The sequence below is a fragment of the Coregonus clupeaformis genome, chromosome 17 (genome assembly GCF_020615455.1).
Source record: "Coregonus clupeaformis isolate EN_2021a chromosome 17, ASM2061545v1, whole genome shotgun sequence".
NCBI classification, from domain to species: domain Eukaryota; kingdom Metazoa; phylum Chordata; class Actinopteri; order Salmoniformes; family Salmonidae; genus Coregonus; species Coregonus clupeaformis.
The window spans coordinates 66192065-66216719 of NC_059208.1; the positions used below are offsets into that span (position 1 = coordinate 66192065).

Sequence of the window (24655 nt, forward strand, 5' to 3'; positions counted from 1 at the left end):
TACCCCCCTTGACGCGCGGCTCCAGCCGTGCGCCGACCCGGCCTCGGGGACGACCAGGAGGACGCGGAGCAGGGCGCGTGGGATGACCACGATGGAACTCAGTCAGAAGAGACGGGTCTAAGATATCTCTCCTCGGCACCCAGCACCGCTCCTCCGGACCGTACCCCTCCCACTCCACGAGATATTGGAGACCCCCCATCCGGCGTCTCAAATCCAGGATGGACCGAACTGTGTACGCCGGAGCCCCTCGATGTCCAGCGGGGCGGAGGAGTCTCTGCTATCTCACACTCCTGGAGTGGACCAGCTACCACCGGCCTGAGGAGAGACACATGGAACGAGGGGTTAATATTCTTATACTCAATAGGAAGTTGTAATCTGTAACACACCTCGTTCAACCTCCTCAGGACTTTAAAAGGCCCCACAAACCGCCGACCCAGCTTCCGGCAGGGCAGGCAGAGGGGCAGGTTTCTGGTCGAGAGCCAGACTCGATCTCCCGGTGCGTACACCGGTCCCTCACTGCGGTGGAGATCGGCGCTCGCCTTGTGTCGACGGATGGCCCGCTGCAGATGCACCCACTCATCCACCGCAGGGGCCTCGATCTGGCTCTCATGCCAAGGTGCCAGAACCGGCTGGTACCCTAACACACACTGGAAAGGGGTTAGTTTAGTGGAGGAGTGGCGGAGAGAGTTCTGTGCCATCTCGGCCCAGGGAACATATCTCGCCCACTCCTCCGGCCGGCCCTGGCAATACGACCTCAGAAACCTACCCACATCCTGGTTTACTCGTTCAACCTGCCCATTGCTCTCCGGGTGGTACCCCGAGGTAAGGCTCACCGAGACCCCCAAGCGCTCCATGAACGCTCTCCAGACTCGAGAGGTAAACTGGGGGCCTCGATCAGACACTATATCCTCGGGTACCCCGTAATGCCGGAAGACGTGAGTGAATAGTGCCTCAGCGGTCTGTAGGGCAGTGGAAGACCCGGCATGGGAAGGAGACGACAGGCCTTCGAGAACCGATCCACAACGACCAGGATGGTGGTATTTCCCTGGGAGAGGGGAAGATCAGTAACGAAATCCACCGAGAGGTGAGACCAGGGTTGTTGTGGAACGGGCAGGGGTTGTAACTTACCCCCTGGGCAAATGTCTGGGTGCCTTACACTGGGCACATACCGAACAGGAGGAAACATAAACCCTCACATCCCTGGCTAACGTTGGCCACCAGTACTTAGTGCTAAGGCAGTGCACCGTCCGGCCAATCCCTGGATGTCCAGAGGAGGGTGACGTGTGAGCCCAATATATAAGTCGATCCCGAACCTCGAACGGCACGTACGTCCGACCCACAGGACACTGTGGAGGGCTAGGATCGGGCACGCAACGCCCGCTCGATTTCGGAATCGACCTCCCACACCACCGGTGCCACCAGGCAAGACGGCGGGAGTATGGGCGTGGGCTCAACGGACCTCTCCTCCGTGTCATACCGCCGGGACAGAGCATCTGCCTTACCATTCTGGGACCCAGGGATGTACGTGATCTTAAAAACGAACCGGGCCAGAAACATATTCCACCTAGCCTGGCGAGGGTTCAGTCTCCTAGCTGCCCGGATGTACTCCAGGTTTCGGTGGTCTGTCAAAATGAGGAAAGGGTGTTGAGCCCCCTCTAGCCAATGCCTCCACACCTTTAGGGCCTGGACCACGGCTAGCAGCTCCCTGTCCCCCACGTCATAATTTCGCTCCGCCGGACTGAGCTTTTTAGAGTAAAAGCACAGGGGCGGAGTTTCAGGGCGTGCCAGATCGTTGCGAGAGCACGGCCCCTATACCGGCTTCAGACGCGTCTACCTCGACCTGGAATGGGAGTGCGGGATCCGGATGCGCCAACACCGGCGCCGAGGTAAACAGGTCCTTCAGTCTCCCAAAAGCCCTATCCGCCTCAGCAGACCACTGCAAGCGCACCGGACCTCCCTTTAGTAGAGACGTTATGGGAGCTGCCACCTGTCCAAAACCCCGGATAAACCTCCTGTAGTAATTCGCAAAACCCAAGAAACGCTGCACCTCTTTAACAGTAGTTGGAGTTTGCCAATTACGCACGGCCGACACACGGTCAACCTCCATCTTAACCCCTGACGCAGACAACTGATAACCCAAAAAGGAGACAGACTCCTGGAAAAACAGACATTTCTCTGCCTTGACATACAGATCATGCTCCAACAATCTCCTCAATACTCGGCGCACCAGGGCTACATGCTCGGCTCGGGTAGAAGAATACACTAGAATGTCGTCAATGTACACGACCACTCCCTGCCCCTGCATATCCCGGAAGATCTCATCAACGAAGGATTGGAAGACTGAAGGAGCATTCATTAACCCGTATGGCATGACGAGATACTCGTAATGACCCGAGGTGGTACTAAATGCTGTCTTCCATTCGTCTCCCTCCCTAATACGCACCAAGTTGTATGCGCTCCTGAGATCCAATTTTGTGAAGAAACGCGCCCCGTGTAAAGACTCCGTCATAGTCGCAATCAGTGGGAGTGGATAACTGTATTTCACAGTAATCTGATTGAGACTGCGGTAATCAATACACGGGCGCAAACCTCCATCCTTTTTCTTCACAAAAAAGAAACTTGAGGACGCAGGGGAAGTGGAGGGCCGTATGTATCCCTGTCTCAGAGACTCAGCTATGTAAGTCTCCATAGCTCTCTTCTCCTCTTGAGACAGAGGATACACATGGCTCCGCGGAAGCGCAGCTCCTACCTGGAGGTCTATCGCACAATCCCCCTGTCTATGTGGTGGCAATTGCGTCGCCTTCGCTTTACTAAACACAATTGCTAAATCATCATACTCGGGGGGAATGTGCAATGCCGGCAGTTGGTTTGGACTTTCCACCGAGGTCGCCCCTATGGAAACGCCCAGACATCGCCCTACACACTGGACAGACCACTCCTTGAGAGCCCTCTGTTGCCACGAAATAGAGGGATTATGAGTAATCAACCAGGGAAGCCCCAGCACCACCGGATACGCAGGAGAGTCTATAAGATATAGCTGAATAGTCTCCTCATGACCCTCCTTCGTCCCCATCCTAAGTGGAGCTGTGACCTCCCTAATCAACCCCGATCCCAACGGACGGCTATCTAAAGCATGTACAAGGAAGGGACTACTGACTGGAAGGAGGGGAATCCCTAACTCAGCACAAAATCGCCGATCTATAAAATTCCCAGCTGCGCCTGAATCTACTAGCGCCTTATGCTGGGAATGAGGTGCAACCTGTGGGAAGCAAACAGGTATAGTTAGGTGATCAACAGAGAGCTCTGGGTAAGTGGGGCGCCTACTCACCTGGAGGGACTCCCCAGAGCGTGGCCTGCCGTCTCTCCCCCTAGGAGACCCCCCCCCAGCACCTGGCCGCAGTGTGTCCTCCACGGCCACAGTAGGTACAGGGGTTGGTTCCCCTGGGGCTCCTTCTCCTCTCCTCTCTAGCGCCAGCACCCCCGAGCTCCATAGGACTAGGCTCGGAGGTGCTGGAGGGTGGAATGGACGACCCCCACTCAGGACGTCCGCGGGTGGCCAACAGGGTGTCGAGGCGAATGGCCATGTCAACTAACTGGTCAAACGTGAGGGTGGTGTCCCTGCAGGCCAACTCACGACGGACGTCCTCCCGTAGGCTGCAGCGGAAGTGGTCTATGAGGGCCCGCTCATTCCACCCTGCGTCTGCCGCTAGAGTCCGGAACTCCAGTGCAAACTCCTGTGCGCTCCTCTTCCCCTGTCGGAGGTAGAATAGACGTTCTCCCGCCGCCTTCCCCTCAGGTGGATGGTCGAATACAGCCCTGAAGCTACGGGAGAACTCTGCATAGGTGATCGTCGCGGGGTCTATTCTCCTCCATTCGGCGTTGGCCCACTCCAACGCCTTGCCGGTGAGACAGGAGATGAGGGCGGAAACGCTCTCGTGTCCCGAGGGCACCGGGTGTACGGTGGCGAGGTAGAGTTCTACTTGTAGGAGGAAACCTTGACACCCGGCAGCGGTACCATCATACGCCCTCGGGAGCGAGAGCCGAATCCCACTGGGTTCCGGAGCGTGGACTAAGGGACTGACCGGTGCTGGTGGTACTGTGGGAGGAGGCGTGGGTGCCCAACTGGTCTCCAGGCGATGCAGGGTATTCATTACTCCTTGTAATGCGTTGGTGATCTGGGCTATCCTGTCATCCTGTCCCGCGGACGCGCCTCCTCCCATGACTCGGTCGCTGCTGCTGCTCCTGCTGATTCCATGAATGGTGTGTAGTTCTGTCAAAGCCGGGCGTAGGTGTGGTGTGGAATCAATTGCAGGATGCAGATGCAAGTCCAAAAACACTTTAATAAAGTCCACAGAAACAACGGCTATAAACAGAGCCGGTTGAACAAGGGAAAAATAAACGCACTCAGCGTAAAAGTACAACAAACGCACAACGTGCAGACTCTCTAATAACATAGAGCACAAACTGACTGGCAACACCTGCTGACATAGAACAACTACACACAACCACAAGACAGAAACAACGAGAACTTAAAGGACACATAATCAAGACGAAATGAGCAACAGGTGTAACAAATCAGACCAAACCAAACACACACAGACACAACGAACGGTGGCAGCTAGTACTCCGGGGACGACGACCGCCGAAGTCTGCCCGAACAAGGAGAAGGAGCAGCCTCGGCCGAAACCGTGACACCGGTGTGAAATGGCTAGCTAGTTAGCGGTGCGCGCTAGTAGCATTTCAATCGGTGACGTCACTCGCTCTGAGACCTTGAAGTAGTTGTTTCCCTTTGCTCTGCAAAGGCCGCGGCTTTTGTGGAGCGACGGGTAACGGTGCTTCGAGGGTGACTGTTGTCGATGTGTGCAGAGGGTCCCTGGTTCAAGCCCAGGTAGGGGCGAGGAGAGGGACGGAAGCAATACTGTTACACGTTCCGGTACCTCAGAGCTGCCCAGGTCACCCCCATCTAGGGCTCACTTTTTGTTCCGGCACCTCCCAATTTACAAATGAAGCACTGGCCAGTACTATTAATAAAGGCATAGGATCTCTCCCTCTGAAGACACAGGAGGTCCTGTCTTTATACACTGAACAAAAATATAATTGCAACATGCAACAATTTCAAAGATTTTACTGAGTTACAGTTCATAGAAGAAAATCAGTCAATTGAAATCAATTAATTAGGCCCTAATCTGTGGATTTCACATGACTGGGAATACAGATATGCATCTATTGGTCACAGATACTGTAGATAAAAAAAAGGTAGGGGTGTGGATCAGAAAACCAGTCAGTATCTGGTGTGACCATTTGCCTCATGCAACATGACACATCTACTTCGCATAGAGTTGATCAGGCTGTTAATTGTGGCCTGTGGAATGTTGTCCCACACCTCTTCAATGGCTGTGCAAAGTTACTGGATATTGGCGGGAACTGGAACATGCTGTCGTACACGTCGACTCAGAGCATCCCAAACATGCTCAATGGGTGACATGTCTGGTGAGTATGCAGGCCATGGAAGAACTGGGACATTTTCAGCATCCAGGAATTGTGTACAGATCCTTGTGACATGGGGCCGTGCATTATCATGCTGAAATATGAGGTGATGGCGGCGGATGAATGGCACGACAATGGGCCTCAGGATCTCATCACGGCATCGCTGCATTCAAATTGCTATTGATAAAATGCAATTGTGTTCGTTGTCCGTACCTTATTCCTGCCCATACCATAACCCCACCGTCACCATGGGACACTCCGTTCACAACGTTGACATCAGCAAACTGCTCGCTCACACGATGCCATACACGCTGTCTGCCATCTGCCCAGTACAGTTGAAACCGGGATTCATCCATGAAGAGCACACTTCTTCAGCATGCCAATGGCCATCGAAGGTCAGCATTTGCCCACTGAAGTCGGTTATGACCCCAAACTGCAGGATGATGAGCACGCAGATGAGCTTCCTAGAGACGGTTTCTGACAGTTTGTGCAGAAATTCTTCGGTTGTGCAAACCCACAGTTTCATCAGCTGTCCAGGTGGCTGGTCTCAGACGATGTGCAGGTTCTGGGCTGGCGTGGTTACACGTGGTCTGCGGTTGTGAAGCTGGTTGGACGTACTGCCAAATTCTCTAAAACTACGTTGGAGGCGGCTTATGGTAGAGAAATGAACATTCAATTCTCTGGCAACAGCTCTGGTGGACATTCCTGCAGTCAGCATGCCAATTGCATGCTTCCTCAACACTTGAGACATCTGTGGCATTGTGTTGTGTGACAAAACTGCACATTTTAGAGTGGCCTTTTATTGTCCCCAGCACAAGGTGCACCTGTGTAATGATCATGCTGTTTAATCAGCTTCTTGATATGCCACACCTGTCAGGTGGATGGATTATCTTGGTAAAGGAGAAATGTTTACTAACAGGGATGTAAACAAATTTGTGCACACAATTTGAGAGAAATAAGCTTTTTGTGCGTATGGAACATTTCTGGGATCTTTTATTTCAGCTCATGAAACATGGAACCAACACTTTACGTTGTGTTTATATTTTTGCGTTTATTAAGCTATTCCTCATGCCATGCAAATAGCAGAAATTACAACTTCACATCTTGAGAAAGAACCCCAGGGAAAAGACGAGACACCACCGACAGGAAACAGAACACTCAACCAGGAGAGACACCACCGACAGGAAACAGAACACTCAACCAGGAGAGACACCACCGACAGGAAACAGAACACTCAACCAGGAGAGACACCACCGACAGGAAACAGAACACTCAACCAGGAGAGACACCACAGACAGGAAACAGAACACTCAACCAGGAGAGACACCACAGACAGGAAACAGAACACTCAACCAGGAGAGACACCACAGACAGGAAACAGAACACTCAACCAGGAGAGACACCACGGAAAGGGGACAATGTGGTCCTCTGTAGCTCAATTGGTAGAGCATGGCGCTTGTAACGCCAGGGTAGTGGGTTCAATCCCCGGGACCACCCATACGTAAAAATGTATGCACACATGACTGGAAATCGCTTTGGATAAAAGCGTCTGCTAAATGGCATATTATTATTATATTATAAAGGAAACAGAACACTCAACCAGGAGATAAAATCACTGAATTGTAGGGCATCAGTGATTTCAGTGGTCGACCGTCCAACTGCTCCAACTGGAGATGATTGTTGGCTTCCACCGAGGAAACCCTGAAGACATAAAGAGAACAATGTCAGTGTTAGGAAAACTAAAACTAGCTTCAAATTCAAATAGTTATTATCTGAGATGTTTTATATTCACCTTAACAGATGGTGACCCCAGCTAGGAGCCAAAGAGCAGCGAGGTTTCCCAGGTCTCACCTTCCTTTCGTCCTTCTTCCAAACCAAGTCATTCACCCGGATGTCGAAGCACTTGGTCCCCTTCTTGATTCTCCTCCATTAGCTCTCCTTCTGCTTCTCCTGCACCTTGTCCATGTTCAGTCTCACCTTCATTGATAACATAAATAAATGCAAATATATTTCATATTATTACAAATACATCTCTTACATATCGCTTGGAGGGCCAGAAAAAAAATTAACAACAGACAAAAAAAAAAAAATTACCTGGTCAAAAACCTCCACGTCCTTCTCAGCCCGTGCCTGAACGTAGACCTCGAAGGCATTCTGATCTGGTTTGACAACTTCCACCACATCAGGTGGAGTTTCAGTGATCTGAAAGTATGTTATTCAAAAATGACTGCAGTATATGCAATAATTTGATATAATTGTATATACAATTGCATTGTTTACCTCAGTCAACAGCTGCGGCTCCCGTCCGTACAGCAGGCGATAGGGCGGGTACTTGGTAGAGGCCTGGACACTGCTGTTGTGTGCAAAGAGAATTACCTTCGGTTTGTCCTCCCACCGGTCCTGGTACCTGTCAAGGGACTTGCCCATGGCAGTCTTGAGGGTGTGGTTGGTCCGTTCAGCCAAACCTGGAGGAAGGGGTAGGAAAGGGATATCTATTGACAATGGAAGATATTGAAATCTGTCTGATTATGTACCATGGGAAAACATTTAAAACTAATTGTAAAAAAAACAAAAACAAACCGTTGGTCTGTGGATGATACGCAGCGGAGACCCGGTGCTTCACCCCCCGGTCCTCGAACACGGCTTTGTTGGTCTAAAGAAAATCACACTTCAGTAAATACACCTGGCTATTTATATGGTGACAGAATAATATTATTACCTTGTTCCAAAGTTCACGACCTCGGTCACTCAAGATGACCTCAGGAGCACCGTGGGTGTTGAAGATGTCCATCATCGCCTTGGAGGTGGCCTCGCCAGTCTCATCCTTGATGGGTATCATACAACATGAAAATCGCTTTTTCTGGTTCCAAGCACCCTTTTTAATGTGTCACAGAAGGTATCTTCCTTTACTGACCTTAATGGGTATTGCCTCCACCCACTTGGTGAAGTAATCAGTCGCCGTCAGACACCAGCGGTTGCCATTCCTGGATTTCGTGAAGGGGTCCGATGAGTTCCACCCCTAACATTTAAAATGTTAAAGAGAAGATAACTTTCTTCTTACCCGCATCAGTGTCATACAGTTTCATATTTGTAAGGATACTGACACAAACATTTGATAATATTGAACTCCGCCGTGGTCAAATAAAGCAACCATTAGAAAACAACTTATCAATTCAAAATCTGAATTGTGACTCACTTACCGATCATGTGCCATGGTGAAACAACTTTGATGGGCTTCAACTCCGGCGCCACAGTCTTCACCCTCTCAAACCTCTGGCAGCCTAGACAGATACTGACCTATAAGCACAAAGTGACAAATTGAAACCCTGTGTGCTCTCTGATATGACATTCATCCAAATCATAATAATTTCAGATATAATAGCATGTAATTGATAAACAAAATGTTATTTCACTTGCCCAGCTGTCCACATCCTTGACAATCCAACGCCAGAAGAAGCGTAGGTTGATTTTGGCAATCATGGTCATGAAGCTGAAGGTCGTCGGGTGCGGTTGTGTCTCTCTCTGGCGGGAGGTAAGCTTGGCTTATATGGTGTTGAGTAAAGCTTAAACCATGTATTTAGATTGTAGTTAGGTATTGTAGGTAGGTATTGTAGGTAGTTTATCTAGGTCGTTATTGTAGGTTATTGTAGGTAATTATTGTAGGTAAGTATTGTATTCGGCTGAGCCCGGTGAAGCACGAGGCTAGCTAACCCACTACCTGGACCAATAAAGCTAGCTAGCTAGCGGGTAGCTACTGGTAACTATTAGCAACTGTGGATAGTTGTTTCCAATGTTATTTCACGCTTAAGAGTACCTGTAATTATGCCAGATAGCTGCCTACCATTCAGCTGTTTTTCTAACCTCATTATCTGAAGCATTAACGTTAGGTAGTTAGTAGCTACTGTACTCGAAATGTAGCTAGCTTGTTGCTACCTGGATAGCTAACTAGACAATAGGTGGAACGACCTAGCGAACAGACGCGAACTGGCTGAGTCGATTCAGTGGCTAGCTTCTAAGGGTAAGTTATAACCTATATTTGTGTTTTATTTTTACATACTGGTAACCAGAGTCGTTCAAGGGAATTCGGGACATGGGTGACGAGTTAACGTTAGCTTGGCTCTCTCTGTGTGTTCGTGCCGTGGGAGGAGGGTTTTTTTCGTTGGCTGAGAGCAATGGCTAGCTAGTATGCTAACTATTCTAGCTAAATAACTGGCTGAATAAGTTGACGACCGACTCACTCAAACTGTCAAAACTAACCAAAAACTTTACACAACGTTAGACACGGACACGAATGATCTGCCTGGTGTGTTAACACACTGGTGGTTTGTTGGAACCAAGTGTTGGTGCTAAATCATGTTATTGGAGCCTGGCATGCTAGTTGGCTAATGCGTCATATGATTCGGTGCCCTGGACGGTTTTCACGGAAGAATACTGTACCAAGTTAGCTTCCTGAATAAATGAAGTTAGTCTATTCCTAGAAAACATTGAACCGCTGTAGTTTACAACAATTATAATTTCTAAAGTGGAAGTTGGGAGAGTTATATTTGAGTGTTCTCTCGCTCTCTCGCTTTCCCAGATGTTTAGTTCATTTCATTCCGATCTCCTTTGCATTATTGTAGCCATTTTCTGTAGCCTGTCAACTATGCGTCTGTCTATCCCTGTTCTCTCCTCTCCGCACAGGCTATACAAACGCCTCACACCACGTGGCTGCTGCCACTCTAACCTGGTGGTCCCTGCACGCACGACCCACGTGGAGTTCCAGGTCTCCGGCAGCCTCTGGAACTGCCGTTCTGCGGCCAACAAGGCAGAGTTAATCTCAGCCTATGCTACCCTCCAGTCCCTCGACTTCTTGGCGCTGACGGAAACATGGATTACCACTGAAAACACTGCTACTCCTACTGCTCTTTCCTCGTCTGACCATGTGTTCTCGTATACCCCGAGATATCTGGTCAGCGGGGTGGTGGCACAGGAATCCTCATCTCTCCCAAGTGGACATTCTCTCTTTCTCCCCTGACCCATCTGTCTATCTCCTCATTTGAATTCCATGCTGTCACAGTCACTAGCCCATTTAAGCTTAACATCCTTATCATTTATCACCCTCCAGGTTCCCTTGGAGAGTTCACCAATGAGCTTGACGCCTTGATAAGTTCCTTTCCTGAGGATGGCTCACCCCTCACAGTTCTGGGTGACTTTAACCTCCCTACGTCTACCTTTGACTAATTTCTCTCTGCCTCCTTCTTTCCACTCCTCTCCTCTTTTGACCTCACCCTCTCACCGTCCCCCCCTACTCACAAGGCAGGCAATACGCTTGACCTCATCTTTACTAGATGCTGTTCTTCTACTAATCTCACTGCAACTCCCCTCCAAGTCTCCGACCACTACTTTCTATCCTTTTTTCTCTCGCTCTCCTCCAACACTACTCACTCTGCCCCTACTCAGATGGTAATGCGCAGTCGCAACCTACGCTCTCTCTCTCCCGCTACTCTCTCCTCTTCCATCCTATCATCTCTTCCCTCTGCTCAATCCTTCTCCCTCCAATCTCCTGATTCTGCCTCCTCAACCCTCCTCTCCTCCCTTTCTGCATCCTTTGACTCTCTATGTCCCCTATCCTCCGGGCCGGCTCGGTCCCCCCCTCCTGCTCCGTGGCTTGACGACTCATTGCGAGCTCACAGAACAGGGCTCTGGGCAGCCGAGCGGAAATGGAGGAAAACTAGACTCCCTGCGGACCTGGCATCTTTTCAACCCCTCCTCTCTACATTTTCTTCCTCTGTTTATGCTGCTAAAGCCACTTTCTACCACTCTAAATTCCAAGCATCTGCCTCTAACCCTAGGAAGCTCTTTGCCACCTTCTCCTCCCTGCTGAATCCTCCTCCCCCTCCCCCCTCCTCCCTCTCTGTGGATGACTTCGTCAACCATTTTGAAAAGAAGGTTAACGACATCCGATCCTCGTTTGTTAAGTCAAATGATACCGCGGGTCCTGCTCACACTGCCCTACCCGATGCTTTGACTTCTTTCTCCCCTCTCTCTCCAGATGAAATCTTGCGACTTGTGACGGCCGGCCGCCCAACAACCTGCCCGCTTGACCCTATCCCCTCCTCTCTTCTCCAGACCATTTCCGGAGACCTTCTCCCTTACCTCACCTCGCTCATCAACTCATCCTTGACCGCTGGCTATGTGCACCCCTTCTCAAAAAACCTACACTCGATCCCTCCGATGTCAACAACTACAGACCAGTATCCCTTCTTTCTTTTCTCTCCAAAACTCTTGAGCGTGCTGTCTTTAGCCAACTCTCTTGCTATCTCTCTCAGAATGACCTTCTTGATCCAAACCAGTCAGGTTTCAAGACTGGTCATTCAACAGAGACTGCTCTTCTCTGTGTCACGGAGGCTCTCCGCACTGCTAAAGCTAACTCTCTCTCCTCTGCTCTTGTCCTTCTAGACCTGTCTGCTGCCTTTCATACTGTGAACCCTCAGATCCTCCTCTCCACCCACTCCGAGTTGGGCATCTCCGGCGCGGCTCACTCTTGGATTGCGTCCTACCTGACAGGTCGCTCCTACCAGGTGGCGTGGCGAGAATCTGTCTCTGCACCACGTGCTCTCACCACAGGTGTCCCCCAGGGCTCAGTCCTAGGCCCTCTCCTATTCTCGCTATACACCAAGTCACTTGGCTCTGTCATATCCTCACATGGCCTCTCCTACCATTGCTACGCAGACGACACACAATTAATCTTCTCCTTTCCCCCTTCTGATAACCAGGTGGCGAATCGCATCTCTGCATGTCTGGCAGACATATCAGTGTGGATGACGGATCACCACCTCAAGCTGAACCTCGGCAAGACGGAGCTGCTCTTCCTCCCGGGGAAGGACTGCCCGTTCCATGATCTCGCCATCATGGTTGACAACTCCGTTGTGTCCTCCTCCCAGAGTGCAAAGAGCCTTGGCGTGATCCTGGACAACACCCTGTCGTTCTCCGCTAACATCAAGGCGGTGACCCGATCCTGTAGGTTCATGCTCTACAACATTCGGAGAGTACGACCCTGCCTTACACAGGAAGCGGCACAGGTCCTAATCCAGGCACTTGTCATCTCCCGTCTGGATTACTGCAACTCGCTGTTGGCTGGGCTCCCTGCCTGTGCCATTAAACCCCTACAACTTATCCAGAACGCCGCAGCCCGTCTGGTGTTCAACCTTCCCAAGTTCTCTCACGTCACCCCGCTCCTCCGCACACTCCACTGGCTTCCAGTTGAAGCTTGCATCTGCTACAAGACCATGGTGCTTGCCTACGGAGCTGTGAGAGGGAACGGCACCTCCGTACCTTCAGGCTCTGATCAGTCCCTACACCCAAACGAGGGCATTGCGTTCATCCACCTCTGGCCTGCTGGCCCCCCTACCTCTGTGGAAGCACAGTTCCCGCTCAGCCCAGTCAAAACTGTTCGCTGCTCTGGCACCCCAATGGTGGAACAAGCTCCCTCACGACGCCAGGACAGCGGAGTCACTCACCACCTTCCGGAGACACTTGAAACCCCACCTCTTTAAGGAATACCTGGGATAGGATAAAGTAATCCTTCTACCCCCCCTTACCCCACCCCCCCAAAGAAAACAAAAAACAAATAAAAAACAAAAAATATTGTAAAGTGGTTGTCCCACTGGCTATCATAAGGTGAATGCACCAATTTGTAAGTCACTCTGGATAAGAGCGTCTGCTAAATGACGAAAATGTAAATGTAAATGTAATGCGCTTCACTCCGAAATGTCCAGCATGCATCTCTGTCAGTATGGCCTCCTTCTCCTCCTTAGTGAAAATCCCCCTCCTGTGTGGCTGGCCATCCTTCCCCGTAGGTACATGTGATTGCCTAACAACTTGGAAGACAAGAGTTGTTGAAATAAGTACATTTGCACTGCTGTCTTTCTCTTTCTGTTTCTCTCTGTCCATCTCTCTCTGTCTTTCACTCTCTTCCCACTGTCACTTTCTTTCTCACTTTCTTCCACTCTCTCTTTCTGGGTCTCTCTCTGTCTAGCGAAGACACCTAGTTAAGGGCAGTTTGAGTTACCATAATTGCTTACACCTATCTATTTGATTGATCAGGGTTAACTTATAGCTAGATACCTCAATGTGACAGACATATAACTAAATGTATAGCTAGCTACATCTAGATGACCAACTAACGTTAGCTAGATGGGAAATTGTTGTTAAATGGTTGTACATAAATCCTTCCAGTTATCTAACAGTAACAGTAATAGAAATTACCTGCTTAACGTTACCCTGAATTGTGAATTTCTCTGCCCCCTACAAATGTTGCGCCTCTTGTCGAGATCAGTGGTGCCTTCATAGTACTTCGCCTGGTTGGAAAGATAAAATAAAATCTCCTTGAGTGATGCCATTAAAGTGCAAGCTACGTACAAACAGAAAGCAGCTACAATAACAGTTAGCTAGCTAGATAACGTTAGCTAAATAAAACTGTCTGGCTGAGGTAAATAAGTAGCTAGCAATGTCAATATAAAATCTATCTAAAAACAGCTTAAATTATTTATTCCTATTTAACAATATTTTCTTATATAAAGATACATATATGGTAAAGAAAGAGTGTTCTCTTTCCAGTCCTCTGAATCAGCAGGTTGTCACCGTCAATAGAACATCCTTGGAGAACATTTACATTTTAGTCATTTAGCAGACGCTCTTATCCAGAGCAACTTACAGTTTGTGAGTGCATACATTATTATTTTTGTAATTTTTTGTTGTTGTTTTTTCATACTGGCCCCCCGTGGGAATCGAACCCACAACCCTGGCGTTCCAAACGCCATGCTCTACCAACTGAGCTACATCCCTGCCGGCCATTCCCTCCCATACCCTGGACCAATTGTGCGCCACCCCATGGGTCTCCCGGTCGCGGCCAGCTACGACAGAGCCTGGATTCGAACCAGGATCTCTAGTGGCACAGCTAGCACTGCAATGCAGTGCCTTAGACCACTGCGCCAATTCTGAGGTAATAATTTTGCGCCGACTGAGCGAGCGCTTCTGAGGTGAAATAGAACTAGAACTGCCGGTGTCCTCCTTCCTCCGCGACCGATACGAGGTAAAATAGAGCCAAGCAACCAGCATAGCAACGGACGCTTTGGTTCATTACGTAATCCGGTCAGAATTGCAAGTTCTAGAAACAGCCCTAGCAACAGACGCTAGAACTCATGGAATCCCATTGTGACGTTATTTGACATGACAGGCCCAGATCAAAAGTAGTGCGCTAGATAGAGAATACGTCTTCATTTCATTTGGGACTTAAACCCTGTTTGGGGATTTAGTCCTACTCAAAGAGAGTGACCACTGACTGGGCGGATGGATGGAAGGCTGAGCTGTAGTCGGTGAACAGCATTTTTACATAGGTATTCCTCTTGTCCAGATTGGATAGGGCAGTGTGCAGTGTGATGGCGATTGCATCGTCTGTGGATCTATTGGGGAGGTAAGCAAATTGAAGTGGGTCTAGGGTGTCAGGTAAGGTAGAGGTGATATGATCCTTAACTAGTCTCTCAAAGCACTTCATGATGACAGAAGTGAGTGCTATGGGGCGATAGTCATTTAGTTCAGTTACCTTTGCTTTCTTGGGTACAGGAACAATGTTGGACATCTTGAAGCAAGTGGGGACAGCAGACGGGGTTTCCCTTTATAATCCGTGCTCACCATTAAACTCGGGTCTGAACCTCGCCCTGCAACTGGGTCCTGGACTTCCTGACAGGACGCCCCCAGGTGGTGAAGGTAGGCAACAACACCTCCGCCACGCTGATCCTCAACACAGAGGCCCCTCAGGGGTGCGTGCTCAGCCCCCTCCTCTACTCCCTGTTCACCCATGACTGCGTGGCCACGCAAGTCTCCAACTCAATCATCAAGTTTGCTGATGACACAACAGTGGTAGGTCTGATTACCAACAACGACAAGACAGGAGGCTGAAGAAATTTGGCTTGGCCTCTAAGACCCTCACGAACTTCTACAGTATTTGAATCACCGCCAACTTAATAATGGAACACTGGTCACTTTAATAATGGAACACTGGTCACGTTAATAATGGAACACTGGTCACTTTAATAATGGAACACTGGTCACTTTAATAATGGAACACTGGTCACTTTAATAATGGAACACTGGTCACTTTAATAATGGAACACTGGTCACTTTAATAATGGAACACTGGTCACTTTAATAATGGAACACTGGTTACTTTAATAATGGAACACTGGTCACGTTAATAATGGAACACTGGTCACTTTAATAATGGAACACTGGTCACGTTAATAATGGAACACTGGTCACTTTAATAATGGAACACTAGTCACGTTAATAATGGAACACTGGTCACTTTAATAATGGAACACTGGTTACTTTAATAATGGAACACTGGTCACTTTAATAATGGAACACTGGTCACGTTAATAATGGAACACTGGTTACTTTAATAATGGAACACTGGTCACTTTAATAATGAAACACTGGTCACTTTAATAATGGAACACTGGTCACTTTAATAATGAAACACTGGTCACTTTAATAATGGAACACTGGTCACGTTAATAATGGAACACTGGTCACGTTAATAATGGAACACTGGTCACTTTAATAATGGAACACTGGTCACGTTAATAATGGAACACTGGTCACTTTAATAATGGAACACTGGTCACTTTAATAATGGAACACTGGTCACTTTAATAATGGAACACTGGTCACGTTAATAATGGAACACTGGTCACTTTAATAATGGAACACTGGTCACGTTAATAATGGAACACTGGTCACTTCAATAATGGAACACTGTTCACTTTAATAATGGAACACTGGTCACTTTAATAATGGAACACTGGTCACGTTAATAATGGAACACTGGTCACGTTAATAATGGAACACTGGTCACTTTAATAATGGAACACTGTTCACTTTAATAATGGAACACTGGTCACTTTAATAATGGAACACTGGTCATTTTAATCATGTTTTAATGCTGTTTTATTTATTTATTTAACCTTTATTTAACTAGGCAAGTCAGTTAAGAACATATTCTTATTTACAATGACGGCCAACCAAAATTCAAAAGGCCTCCTGCGGGGACGGGGGCTGGGATTGAAAAATATATATATAAATATAGGAACAAATACACAACAAGAGAGACAACACAACACTACATAAAGAGAGACCTAAGACAACAACATATCATGGCAGCAACACATGACAACACAGCATGGTAGCAACCCAACATGAAAACAACATTGTAGCAACACAACATGGCAGCAGCACAACATGGTAGCAGCACAAAACTTGGTACAAACATTATTGGGCACAGACAACAGCACAAAGGGCAAGAAGGTAGAGACAACAATACATCACGCCAAGCAGCCTCAACTGTCAGTAAGAGTGTCCATGATTGAGTCTTTGAATTAAGTGATGGAGATAGAACTGTCCAGTTTGAGTGTTTTTTGCAGCTCGTTCCAGTCGCTAGCTGCAGCGAACTGGAAAGAGGAGCGACCCAGGAATGTGTGTGCTTTGGGGACCATTAACAGAATGTGACTGGCAGAACGGGTGTTGTATGTGGAGGATGAGGGCTGCAGGAGGTATCTCAGATAGGGGGGAGTGAGGCCTAAGAGGGTTTTATAAATAAGCATCAACCAGTGGGTCTTGTGACGGGTATACAGAGATGACCAGTTTACAGAGGAGTATAGAGTGCAGTGATGTGTCCTATAAGGAGCATTGGTGGCAAATTTGATGGCCGAATGGTAAATCGACTTCATATCTATGTACTGTATTCTAGTCAACGTCTATCCACTTCATATCTATGTACTGTATTCTAGTCAACGTCTATCCACTTCATATCTATGTACTGTATTCTAGTCAACGTCTATCCACTTCATATCTATGTACTGTATTCTAGTCAACGTCTATCCACTTCATATCTATGTACTGTATTCTAGTCAACGTCTATCCACTTCATATCTATGTACTGTATTCTAGTCAACGTCTATCCACTTCATATCTATGTACTGTATTCTAGTCAACGTCTATCCACTTCATATCTATGTACTATATTCTAGTCAACGTCTATCCACTTCATATCTATGTACTATATTCTAGTCAACGTCTATCCACTTCATATCTATGTACTGTATTCTAGTCTATCCACTTCATATCTATGTACTGTATTCTATGTACTGTATTCTATGTACTGTATTCTAGTCTATCCACTTCATATCTATGTACTGTATTCTATGTACTGTATTCTAGTCTATCCACTTCATATCTATGTACTGTATTCTATGTACTGTATTATATGTACTGTATTCTAGTCTATCCACTTCATATCTATGTACTGTATTCTATGTACTGTATTCTATGTACTGTATTCTAGTCTATCCACTTCATATCTATGTACTGTATTCTATGTACTGTATTCTATGTACTGTATTCTAGTCTATCCACTTCATATCTATGTACTGTATTCTATGTACTGTATTCTATGTACTGTATTCTAGTCTATCCACTTCATATCTATGTACTGTATTCTATGTACTGTATTCTATGTACTGTATTCTAGTCTATCCACTTCATATCTATGTACTGTATTCTATGTACTGTATTCTATGTACTGTATTCTAGTCTATCCACTTCATATCTATGTACTGTATTCTATGTACTGTATTCTATGTACTGTATTCTATGTACTGTATTCTATGTACTGTATTATATGTACTGTATTCTATGTACTGTATTCTATGTACTGTATTCTATGTACTGTGGTCTATCCTAGTTAACTATTGCTGTACATACAGTGGGGAATAAAGTATTTAGTCAGCCACCAATGGTGCAAGTTCTCCCACTTAAAAAGATGAGAGAGGCCTGTAATTTTCATCATAGGTACACGTCAACTATGACAGACAAAATGATACTTTTTTTCTCCAGAAAATCACATTGTAGGATTTTAATGAATTTATTTGCAAATTATGGTGGAATTTTTTTTCCCCCACTGTAGATATATACAGTACACTGTATTTATATTCCAGACTCTGACATTGCTCGTTCTAATATTTATATATTTCTTAATTCCTTTCTTTAGATTTTTTGGATTTGCGTGTATTGTTTTGTATTGTTAGGTATTGCTGCACTGTTAGAGCTAGGAACATAAGCATTTCGCTGCACCCGCGATAACATCTGCTAAATATGTGTACGTGACCAATACAGTTTTGATTTGATTTGGATGGATGGATGGATGGAGGGATGGAGGGAGGGAGGTAGGGAGAGAGAGAGCGAGAGAGCGAGAGAGCGAGAGAGCGAGAGAGAGAGAGAGAGAGAGAGAGAGAGAGAGAGAGAGAGAGAGAGAGAGAGAGAGAGAGAGAGAGAGAGAGAGAGAGAGAGAGAGAGAGAGAGAGAGAGAGAGAGAGAGAGAGAGAGAGATAGAGAGATAGCAGCTAGCCCTTCAAAGCCACTTCTCCTTTCATCTCGTCTGTGTCTCAAATGGCCCCCGATTCCCTACATAGAGCACCATGGGCCCTGGCCAAAAGTATTGATAGGAATAGGGTGCCATTTGGGACGTAGCCCTCTAGTGTTCAGGAGCTGCTAACAGTCTAGTGTATAGGTCCGCAATATCTGTCCTCCATAACAGTCCTCCAAATCAGCCCCCCATAACTGTCCTCCATAACAGTCCTCCATAACTGTCCTCCATAACAGTCATCCATAGCAGTCCTCACAACATTCCTCACAACAGTCCTCCACATCTGTCCTCCACATCTGTCCTCCATAACTGTCCTCCATATCTGTCCTTCATAACAGTTCTCCATAACAGTCCTCCATATCTGTCCTCCATAACAGCCCTCCATAGCAGTCCTCCATAATAGTCCTCCATAACTGTCCTTCATAACAGTCCTCCATAACAGCCCTCCATAGCAGTCCTCCATAACAATCCTCCATAACAGTCCTCCATAACAGCCCTCCATAGCAGTCCTCCATAACAGTCCTCCATAACAGTCCTCCATAACAGTCCTCCATAACAACCCTCCATAACAGTCCTCCATAACAGCCCTCCATAGCAGTCCTCCATAACAGTCCTCCATAACAGTCCTCCATAACAGTCCTCCATAACAACCCTCCATAACAGTCCTCCATAACAGTCCTCCATAACAGTCCTCCATAACAACCCTCCATAACAGTCCTCCATAACAGTCCTCCATAACAGTCCTCCATAACAGTCCTCCATAACAGTCCTCCATAACAGTCCTCCATAACAACCCTCCATAACAGTCCTCCATAACAGTCCTCCATAACAGTCCTCCATAACAGCCCTCCATAACAGTCCTCCATAACAGTCCTCCATAACAGTCCTCCATAACAGTCCTCCATAACAGTCATCCTCTCTGCTTTTTCTTGTTTCAGATCTTAAGAAGAGCAGATAAAAACGGTAAGAATTCCTTCAGTTCCCACAATCCATTTAGTTCTTAGAAAACATATGTACTTTATTTCTCAATGAAATCTGTGTAATTGTTGCTCTCTCCTCGCTCTAATGGTGTTGCTTGGTGCCGTTGTCATGGAAACAGCAGGACCGACTTACTGTCCCCTTCTTGCTCCCCAAATGACAGCTCGATATTTAAAATGGTTTTACTGATCAGGGTCATATTCATAACGCTTCTCATAGTAGAAGTTCTGATCTAGGATCACGTCCCCCATGTAATCCATCCTATTCAATATTCAGTCTAAAAGGCTAAACTGATCCCAGATCAGTACTCCTACAATGAGCTGCTTTGGGCCTGTCATGCCAATCAGAGACCATCATGTATTTATTTGATGATCAGTTTCTGTTTTCTCTAAATGTCAGACAGGCTCGGACTCTACCCAGATCATATTATAAAAAATACATAGAAGAAAAATGCCAGACAACCTTAGAAGAAAAAATACCATGTCTACCAAAAATACCAAGTATGTAGAGAACACTGTCAAGAACTCTTCTGAAATACAGTGCATTCGGAAAGTATTCAGACCCCTTGACTTTTTCCACATTACGTTACAGCCTTATTTTAAAATTGATGAAATATTTTTTGTCCCTCATCAATCTACACACAATACCCCATAATGACAAAGCGAAAACAGGTTTTTAGAATTTTTTGCAAATATGTTAAAAATAAAAACAGAAATACCTTATTTACATAACTATTCAGACCATTTGCTATGAGACTCGAAATTGAGCTCAGGTGCATCCTGTTTCCATTGATCATCCTTCAGATGTTTCTACAACTTAAATTCAATTGATTGGACATGATTTGGAAAGGCACACCCCTGTCTATATAAGGTCCCACAGTTGACCGTGCAAGTCAGAGCAAAAACCAAGCCATGAGGTTGAAGGAATTGTCCGTAGAGCTCCGAGACAGGATTGTGTCGAGTCACATATCTGGGGAAGGGTACCAAAACATTTCTGCAGCATTGAAGGTCCCCAAGAACACAGTGGCCTCCATCATTCTTAGATGGAAGAAGTTTTGAACGCTCAAGACTCTTCGTAGAGCTGGCTGCCCGGCCAAACTGAGCAATCGGGGGAGAAGGGCCTTGGTCAGGGAGGTGACCAAGAACCCGATGGTCATTTTGACAGAGCTCCAGAGTTCCTCTGTGGAGATGGGAGAACCTTCCAGAAGGACAACCATCTCTGCAGCACTCCACCAATCAGGCCTTTATGGTAGAGTGGCCAGACGGAAGCCACTCCTCAGTAAAATGACAGCCAGCTTGGAGTTTGCCAAAAGGCACCTAAAGGACTCTCAGACCATGAGAAACAAGATTCTCTGGTCTGATGAAACCAAGATTGAACTCTTTGGCCTGAATGCCAAGCGTCACGTCTGGAGGAGACCTGGCACCATCCCTACGGTGAAGCATGGTGATGGCAGCATCATGCTGTGGGGATGTTTTTCAGTGGCAGGGACTGGGAGACTAGTCAGGATCGAGGGAAAGATGAACGGAGCAAAGTACAGAGCGATCCATGATGAAAACCTGCTCCAGAGCGCTCAGGACCTCAGACTGGGGTGAAGGTTCACCTTCCAACAGGACAACAACCCTAAGCACACAGCCAAGACATCGCAGGAGTGGCTTCGGGACAAGTCTCTGAATGTCCTTGAGTGGCCCAGCCAGAGCCCAGACTTGAACCCGATCGAACATCTCTGGTGAGACCTGAAAATAGCTGTGCAGCGACGCTCCCCATCCAACCTGACAGAGCTTGAGAGGATCTGTAGAGAAGAATGGGAGAAACTCCCCAAATCCAGGTGTGCCAAGCTTGTAGCATCATATCCATGAAGACTCAATGCTGTAATCGCTGACAAAGGTGCTTCAACGAAGTACTGAGTAAATAAGTATTTTATCCAGTCTAACTCCAGTCTTTTATCCAGTCTAACGCCAGTCTTTTTATCCAGTCTAACTCCAGTCTTTTTATCCAGTCTAACTCCAGTCTTTTTATCCAGTCTTTTATCCAGTCTAACTCCAACTCATTTGCACTGAATGTTGAGTTTATGTTACTAACTAGGCAGCACAGCATCAGTCCCTCTGTGTGTATGTTTTGTGTGGAAAAAGGCAGATGAAGAATAGATGTTCTAACCAAATGCCCAATAATGGATATGTTCTATTCTATTCCCAACTGGTTTATGCTGCAGATGATGGGAAGTTGTCATTTGATGAGTTCAGAGCCTACTTCCATGACGGAGTTCTAACCTCGGATCAACTGAAGGAGCTCTTTAACACCATAGACACTCACAACACAGAGTAAGTTATAGAATTATCCCTCTCTCTCTATTTTCTCTGTCTGTCTTTGTCTCTCTCTCACAATTATCCCTCTCTCTCTCTTTTCTCTGTCTGTCTTTGTCTCTCTCTCACAATTATCCCTCTCTCTCTTTTCTCTGTCTGCCTTTGTCTCTCTCTCTCACAATTATCCCTCTCTCTCTCTTTTCTCTGTCTGTCTTTGTCTCTCTCTCACAATTATCCCCCTCTCTCTCTTTTCTCTGTCTGTCTTTGTCTCTCTCTCTCTCACACAATTATCCCTCTCTCTCTCTTTTCTCTGTCTGTCTTTGTCTCTCTCTCACAATTATCCCTCTCTCTCTCTTTTCTCTGTCTGTCTTTGTCTCTCTCTCACAATTATCCCTCTCTCTCTCTTTTCTCTGTCTGTCTTTGTCTCTCTCTCTCACAATTATCCCTCTCTCTCTCTTTTCTCTGTCTGTCTTTGTCTCTCTCTCACAATTATCCCTCTCTCTCTCTTTTCTCTGTCTGTCTTTGTCTCTCTCTCACAATTATCTCTTTCTCTCTCTTGAAAAAAGAGTGAGTCCTGGAACACATGAATCTACATGCATCTGTTTTCTATTATATGAACAATATGCTACCGATTTTCATTGGGAGATACATTATTGTTGTTGGTGTTTATTACATTATCTAACATTATCTAACATTATCTAACATTTACATTTACATTTTAGTCATTTAGCAGACGCTCTTATCCAGAGCGACTTACAGGAGCAATTAGGGTTAAGTGCCTTGCTCAAGGGCACATTTACGTCATTTAGCAGACGCTCTTATCCAGAGCGACTTACAAATTGGTGCATTCACCCTATAGCCAGTGGGATAACCACTGGTAGTGGGGGGGTTGAAGGATTACTTTATCCTATCCCAGGTATTCCTTAAAGAGGTGGGGTTTCAAATGTCTCCGGAAGGTGGTGAGTGACTCCGCTGTCCTGGCGTCGTGAGGGAGCTTGTTCCACCATTGGGGTGCCAGAGCAGCGAACAGTTTTGACTGGGCTGAGCGGGAACTATGCTTCCGCAGAGGAAGGGGAGCCAGCAGGCCAGAGGTGGATGAACGCAATGCCCTCGTTTGGGTGTAGGGACTGATCAGAGCCCGAAGGTACAGAGGTGCCGTTCCCCTCACTGCTCCATAGGCAAGCACCATGGTCTTGTAACGGATGCGAGCTTCAACTGGAAGCCAGTGGAGTGTGCGGAGGAGGGGGGTGACGTGAGAGAACTTGGGAAGGTTGAACACCAGACGGGCTGCGGCATTCTGGATGAGTTGTAGGGGTTTAATGGCACAGGCAGGGGAGGCCAGCCAACAACGAGTTGCAGTAATCCAGACGGGGAGATGACAAGTGCCTGGATTAGGACCTGTGCCGCTTCCTGTGTAAGGCAGGGTCGTATTCTCCGAATGTTGTAGAGCATGAACCTGCAGGATCGGGTCACCGCCTTGATGTTAGCGGAGAACGACAGGGTGTTGTCCAGGGTCACGCCAAGGCTCTTCGCACTCTGGGAGGAGGACACAACGGAGTTGTCAACCGTGATGGCGAGATCATGGAACGGGCAGTCCTTCCCCGGGAGGAAGAGCAGCTCCGTCTTGCCAGGGTTCAGCTTGAGGTGGTGATCCGTCATCCATACTGATATGTCTGCCAGACATGCAGAGATGCGATTCGCCACCTGGTTATCAGAAGGGGGAAAGGAGAAGATTAGTTGTGTATCGTCAGCGTAGCAATGATAGGAGAGACCATGTGAGGATATGACAGAGCCAAGTGACTTGGTGTATAGGGAGAATAAGAGAGGGCCTAGAACTGAGCCCTGGGGGACACCAGTGGTGAGAGCACGTGGTGCGGAGACAGCTTCTCGCCACGCCACTTGGTAGGAGCGACCGGTCAGGTAGGACGCAATCCAGGAGTGAGCCGCGCCGGAGATGCCCAGCTCGGAGAGGGTGGAGAGGAGGATCTGATGGTTCACAGTATCAAAGGCAGCAGACAGGTCTAGAAGGACAAGAGCAGAGGAGAGAGAGTTAGCTTTAGCAGTGCGGAGAGCCTCCGTGACACAGAGAAGAGCAGTCTCAGTTGAATGACCAGTCCTGAAACCTGACTGGTTTGGATCAAGAAGGTCATTCTGAGAGAGATAGCAAGAGAGTTGGCTAAAGACGGCACGCTCAATAGTTTTGGAAAGAAAAGAAAGAAGGGATACTGGTCTGTAGTTGTTGACATCAGTGGGATCGAGTGTTGGTTTTTGAGAAGGGGTGCAACTCTCGCTCTCTTGAAGACGGAAGGGACATAGCCAGCGGTCAAGGATGAGTTGATCAGCGAGGTGAGGTAGGGGAGAAGGTCACCGGAGATGGTCTGGAGAAGAGAGGAGGGGATGGGGTCAAGCGGGCAGGTTGTTGGGCGGC

At 47.3% G+C, this 24655-nt stretch overlaps 1 protein-coding gene and 1 non-coding gene across 2 annotated transcripts in view; one reads left to right on the forward strand and one right to left on the reverse strand.

Moving 5' to 3' along the window:
• Positions 1–24655, forward strand: part of LOC121584021 (N-terminal EF-hand calcium-binding protein 1-like) — a 57095-nt gene that overhangs the window by 3755 nt on the left and 28685 nt on the right. Inside the window, exons 2-3 of the mRNA XM_041899852.1 lie at positions 19888–19912; positions 22137–22245. Of these exons, the coding sequence (XP_041755786.1) occupies positions 19888–19912; positions 22137–22245 (134 nt within the window). The remainder of the gene's footprint in view (positions 1–19887; positions 19913–22136; positions 22246–24655) is intronic.
• Positions 14240–14320, reverse strand: trnap-ugg. The gene has a single exon. It is a non-coding gene; the product is annotated as a tRNA-Pro (tRNA).